Genomic DNA, 6,442 nt, shown 5'->3' with positions numbered 1-6,442 from the left:
ACCCATCTTCTTTCCACATATACTCTTGCACACAAAATTCTACACCGCCGCCTCATCAGAGCGGCTCGGCTCCCCCCCCCTCCCCCTCCCGCCCCCAAAGTGCCAGCCTCTTTCCACTGCTCAATTGCAGAGAGGAATGAAGGGATTTGAGGGAAGAAAGAGGGAAAGGGGGGGATGGGTGGCTAGAGAGGCAAAAGGGATTGGGAGTATGCACGGGGATCTTGTTGCAGCTTCGTCCCGGTGAAATATTTTGCCGTGGAGAAAGCGTAGAGGAGGAAGGAGAGAGAGAGAGAAATGCTACACTGCTGCGGCATCTAGATAGCAAGACCCCCAGACCCCCACCAAGCCCTCCATGCCACTCTCACAATAGGAGCTTTATGCAGTGGGCCTTTTGGGTTGTCCCCACAGCCTTTGAAGATAGTGGGGGGGGGCGAGGGGGAAGCACAACACGATAACGCCAGTATATATAATTTACCCCCTTGTGCAAACATCCAGGAAGGGGGCATGTTATGTACGTTTGCATTAATGAGTGTGTGCGTCCGTCTTCTGCAACACGACAGAAACTTTTTTTTTTTTTTTTGCCGCACTGTGAGGAAAACCTCAGCAAAGATGTAACTTTTGGCAACCAAAACATCCCCTTTGCCCAAATACATCCAAATACTTCTGCGGGGAAAAAAAAAATGCAGGTGACTCACCTGTGTAGTCTCTTGGCATAATGTGGGGCGGACTGGGAAGGAGGGGGGCTGCAGTTTCAGTGTAAGACAGAGCTGAGTCTGTTGTGTTTACAAAAAAAAAAAAAAAAACACAAAAGAAACATGAGATCCAGATTATTTTTCTTTCCTGTAACATTTTTTAAGAGGAAAAAAGTGCCAGGAGGTAAACGCTCTCCTGGAAATAGTTTTTTTTTTTTTTTTGTCTGCAGTGACAAAAATAAATTAAGAAACAATGCAGGTAAAATATCACCGATTGCCAAACGTTGATCTAAGTTACACATTTTAAGTTCGGCCCTCTTTGGGATTGCGCCGAGAGTTTCCCAGAGAGCAAACTATTCTTGCTCAAACCATCTCTCCTCTGGAGAGAGACTGGGTGTCACTTTCAACGGCGGCAGCTTTTCAACAATAATCCATGTTTCCACACTACAAATACGGCGGTGACAACACGTTGCTGCTAGTTCACCAGTTTGCTGTGTGGTAGGCCATTTTCACCAAACTTACCCAGTAGCTTGTGTTCATCTGAACGGGACTGAGAATATGGAGGAGGAGGTGATTCTGAAAACACAGCAAAAAATGGAGTTATGGCACACAGACACTGTAAAATAGAAGTCAAAATGTATTCATTTACAGTGAAGACAAGGTCAGCACTGTCGCTACCCAACCATTTGAAACTGTGCTTAACCTGAATTTTTAGAGGTACTTAAAGGAAATATCGGTTCAATTATTTGCATAGCTGAACAAAGAAGTGAACTGTGAAGAACAGCTAATGAGCACTAGAATGAAAAAACATGAGCAATTCAAGCACACTGATCTTTCCCTGAAGCAAACTATTCAAAAAGAGAAATATATGAGGGAAAATTAGTAAAACTCCCAGCACAAACTGAAGTGAACCAGATTCAACAGAGAAAATACGCTTCTGAACGTGGATCTGGGAATGACTGCTTCAATCTTAGCAACCAAGCTAACAGCTGTTAGCAATGTAAGTTAATAACAACATACATCTCTGCTTTAAGTTCCTCAAAGCACTACAGCAACATGTTCACTAGATATAGTATAGTGCTGTTTGTGTGAAAGGTTTTTTTTTAAGATATAACAACTATTTACTGCAGCTTTTACTGAGCTTTATCCAAAAGGCGGCCATATTAGATTTTCTTGTTGTGCTTGGTGAAAAGCCATACTTTCACACTCTCTATCGCAGCTTTTAGAGACTTTTGTCCCAACTTCAAACATTACAGTATCAACAGCTGAGATACTGAGAGGAAAACTGAAACACACAAATAAACAATATCCTCCAACAAATCAAGCAGAACCAACAGCTAGGATTTTGTTTTTCTCGCTTCTTCTTCGTTTTTGTTGTGTTTTCATGATACGCCACAGCAAACTGAAAAATCCAACATTTTAAAGGCTGCAGGTCGATTTGCCCCTTTGCCGATTCACATCCTTACTACATTCCTACTTACTTACTTGCATCTCTTTCTACTTCCATACGTGTAAAGAATGTTTATGGCCCATACTTAAACCAAGGCAGAGGAGCGTTGTTTTTATTTTTTTGGTCCATGAATAATGGATGAATTGCCATAAAATGTTCAAATCTCATCAATAATTAAATTTGTTTGTATATGATTATTGCATATTGCAATTGCATTACATTCGATTCCAACTTATTAGGGTTCAAACTCCCATTTAGGCCCATGTCGACCCTCGTGAAACGCTGGTAGGTACGACTTACTGGAATCATATGACCGCACTTCCTAACAGCAGGCTAAGATCACAGTATAGAAAATGACTTTAAATGATCTATTGTGCAAAACAACCAGAACTGCAAAGGAACCGTCACCGGCTTACACGTCTCCGTCAAGATTGTGGTACTTGAAAATGACTAAGGTGGCATACTTTAAAAGCAAACGTGTCCTAAAACTGATCTTTACTTTCGATTGTTCAACACGAAGAATCTCTCAATAAGTTTGATTTTACCAGCCAGCTGAGTTTTATATCTTCAACCCTATATGCTAAAAGCAAGTCTTTCATATTCTTTTTTTTTTCATATTAAAAATCAAAATATTCCATATGTCTTATTGGTTTTAATCAGACATGATTAGTCGCCTGTAGTGCTGTGCTTTCCCTGCATTTATCTCTTTTACTACAGCACAGCTAACATTTTTATATCATTCAGACTCTCTCAAAGGAAGCTCGGAAATCATAAGTAACATAGCTGCTGTTGCTGGGAGAGTCCCTTCAGCACAAAGTGGACCTGGGTTTGTGGCTGCGGCCCCTTTAAGAGCAGAGCCAGTAATTGCTGGAGTCCTCAGTCTGTCAGATACCCAGCGAGTCAGTCTGGCGCCAGGGCTATGCAAACTGTATATTATCGGCACTCCTTCACCTAAATAACAAGAGGAGGACCTCCTTGTCAAAGCAAAAAGAGCCGAAGTGCAACCTGAGAGCGAGCGCTGGGACTGTGTAGGAAGGAGGCAAAGTTTTTCAAATAAAAAAAAAAAGGAAAGGAAAAAGAAAGTCGTTTATAAATGTGTTTGGGATGTCCAGAGGAGCCCAAGTAAAAACTGAGAGATTAAACGTTTGGGTTTTTTTTTAATTACACGAAACGCAATAAAACATGAGAGAAAGTGTAACTTCTGACTTTTTTCTCCATAAAAAAATCAACAACATGATTGGATTAAACCCTTTAGAAATATTTGCTGGCAATAACTCGATTATTATTATTTTTCCCTCTTGACTGACACTTCAAACAATAACTCCTGCAGGCCGCAGGCAAACAAAGCTCACTTGTTGGAAATACCCATTTAATTCATGCAATCGTTTATACTCTGAGTCATCATCAGTCTTCAAGTGGATTAAAGTATAATTAAATTTGTGAAACCCCTTTCACGATCAACTTTTTTTTTTTTTTTTTTTTACCAGGACCTCCACCTAAAATTGGACCTGCAGGAGGACTCACGGAGACCTCTCTGATCCGTGATGCCTGAATATGTTTGCTGCTGTTTGATCATTTGCAACCCGTCTGTTTGATCCACTTAGGGCCCCCCCACCACGTAAATACACCTCCCCCAGTTTTGTTGTCCTCCTCACCTGGCCCGCACAGCCGGCTGTAGTGATAGGGGTTGCAGCACACCTTTGCGCTGTCTCCGGAGCCGAAGCTCTGGCAGTGGCACAGCGCCTTGAGTCGGGCTGACAGCGGCAGGTCGCTCCAGCGAAACAGCCGACACAACAGATACTGGGGGGAGACGTGGTGACCGCCGAGCCGCAGATCGGTTCTCGGCACGGTGACGCACTCGCCTGGCACCCCTCCTTTGGTCTCCACAGCCTTCACCAGAGCATCAAGAGATCTGTCTTTGAGTCTTTTCAAAAAAGCGTGAGCGGTACTCGCTAAGTCCTCCTCGAGCCCGGTGCGCCTGGGTGCGCACTGGCAAGGGGCCCCCGCGTCTTTCCTCAGGGCCCAGTAGGAGCTCCGTGGTCTAAGATCCCACTCCCCAAACAAACAGCACGTCACAGTTCTCCCGTCGCCCTCCTGCTCCGGCAAGGAGCTCCTGCGTCCCGCGACGCACATGACACCCCGGTCGTCGTCGGATTGCTCCTCTTCGTCCCTCTCAATGGTCTCCGTCATGTCTCCAGCCTCTGCGGAGAGTCCCGGCGCCGCGTCACTGCGTGTCACCGACCTCTGCTCGTGTCTGTGGAGCCTTCCCGAGTGACCGTGCCGTGCCGCCTCGCCTCGTCTGCCTCCATCCCGCCCGTCGCTCTCGGTGACCAGACGGCTTCTCCAGAGTCGCCGAACAAGACCGGAGCGTTTCGACTTGAACATACGACAAACCTAGACAGTTTTGGATGAGTCCCGTCGGTCCCGTCCGCCTCTCTGGGGATGCCGCATCGATTTACGTTTGTTTCCAAAGACGGGGAGTTTGAGCACGGTGCGCACCACATGCGCAGCCGGTGGTCGCGGTTTCCCTGCTCGCCTGCAGCATCCGAAAGTTCAACTCAGACGCTGAACATCATCGGCTTTCCGAAGAAGGCTTGCACACAGTCACTGCCCAGTGAACTGCTGTCGCCGACTCAAATAAGCCAAAACTTTCGCCAGCCGCCCGACAAAACCTTCAACTCTCCAACTCTCGGGTGATCTAGCGCACAGTCCGCAAAACATAGTCAGACAGCATCAGTTTACATCAGTAACAAACACCTTCAGAAGCAAGCACCCAAAGTTTTCTAGAGTTTTGCATTGAGTTGCAAATAATAATAATAATAAAAGCTCTCCTCCTTCACTCCTTAAATAAATCCTCACAGCCCTGGAAATCCCGTTCCTATAAGTCGCCGGACGCCGCAACTTTTTTGCCACTGTCCCGGGATACAACAGAGACGTCCGGGCGCTCCGGTGCCAAACTACCGGACGGGTTCCGTGCAGAGAAGTTGTTTCTAAGAGAGCTGGAATTACTCCACTCTCCACTCCCCTGCAAGTCTTTTTCGGACGTAGACTCATGCACACACACAAACACACGCACGCACACAAGCAAGGACACACACACACAGACAGACACACACACACACGCTCAGGCACACGCAAACATGCTGCTGCGCACAGCCAGTAATCAAGCCAGACGGAATGAAGGCAAGTTCTCTCGATTTTATTTTCAAAGTAAAGCGGTTTAAAAATAAATTATCAAAAATATTTCGGGAGTTTTTTTTTCTGCTTTCCAATAGATTTAATCCACATAATTCACTAAAACAACAAACTAAAAAAAAGAAAAATAGAGACGAGCTAGTAGAAATTTAAATGTTTCCCTTTATAATATACATTTCTCATTTCACCTTAACATTCATTCCTTGTCTCTAATATGTTCTAAGGGACAGAGTGGCCAACTTGTTGTGACAAATAGGTAGGCAAAATATATCTTGACTGATGCGTCAAGTAGATAAGTCTATATGGGCCCCATATGGGCTGTCCTGAGGGTGAAGAGTTACTAATAATTGGGCCCAGATATCCTGTGTTGGAACTAAATAACTGCCCAAAATCAGATCAGTTTGTACAAACTTTAAGTAACTATTTGGGTCAGGGTTGCTCTGTGTCAAACTTGCAAAGGCACCTAACCTGGTGATATTATAATCCACCCAATGCTTTTGTAATCACACTCGTGACTGACTTGCTGTCTAGGCTGGCATATCTTTACTCACACAGGAAGCTCTTGAGTGTGTGGATTTTTAATCCAACCAACTAACAAAAATGAGAGAGGAAAAAGAAGAATAGCATTCGTTATTGTTATAAACAAGAAAATCCCCATCCATGATTTTCAGTTCAATGTGTAATTTTTAGTTCTGAAATGTATGCTTGAGAGCTGTTCTCATGCACTCATGGTACATTTTTGCATGTATTGGCATTACGTTGTCAGTAATCTGGTGTGTTTTAAAAAATAACTTACAGTAGCATTGGCCATAGGACTACAATCTGCTTATATTATTCAAACAGACATATTAAAGTCATATGGGGATAACTGAGAAGCCAGTTCAATTTCTCGGTGGGATATTTTTTTTTAAATCGTTGTCTAAATGAAGTATGAAGGAATACAGAGAAGAGTAGGACTCAGAGTAGAGGTAACCCTTGGAAATAGAATTTGAGCTTGATTTTTAGGTTACGACTCGTCCTTTTCACATTGAGCTACAAATTAATAATAAGGTCTTACTACAAGCAGAGACAGACAATGAAAAAATGTAGCGCTCTAATTAGTTTA

At 43.9% G+C, this 6,442-nt stretch overlaps 1 protein-coding gene across 1 annotated transcript in view; it reads right to left on the bottom strand.

Moving 5' to 3' along the window:
- LOC103146173 (mothers against decapentaplegic homolog 6-like) overlaps positions 1–5,241 on the bottom strand; it is a 23,664-nt gene extending 18,423 nt beyond the window's left edge. Inside the window, exons 1-3 of the mRNA XM_007563961.2 lie at positions 3,798–5,241; positions 1,215–1,268; positions 696–773 (exon numbers count right to left, since the gene is read on the bottom strand). Of these exons, the coding sequence (XP_007564023.1) occupies positions 696–773; positions 1,215–1,268; positions 3,798–4,527 (862 nt within the window). The 5' untranslated portion in view covers positions 4,528–5,241. The remainder of the gene's footprint in view (positions 1–695; positions 774–1,214; positions 1,269–3,797) is intronic.
- Positions 5,242–6,442: the final 1,201 nt, after the last annotated feature.

The sequence above is a fragment of the Poecilia formosa genome, unplaced genomic scaffold (assembly GCF_000485575.1).
Source record: "Poecilia formosa unplaced genomic scaffold, Poecilia_formosa-5.1.2 Scaffold153, whole genome shotgun sequence".
In the NCBI taxonomy this organism is placed as follows: domain Eukaryota; kingdom Metazoa; phylum Chordata; class Actinopteri; order Cyprinodontiformes; family Poeciliidae; genus Poecilia; species Poecilia formosa.
This window is presented reverse-complemented; position numbering and strand designations above follow the sequence as displayed.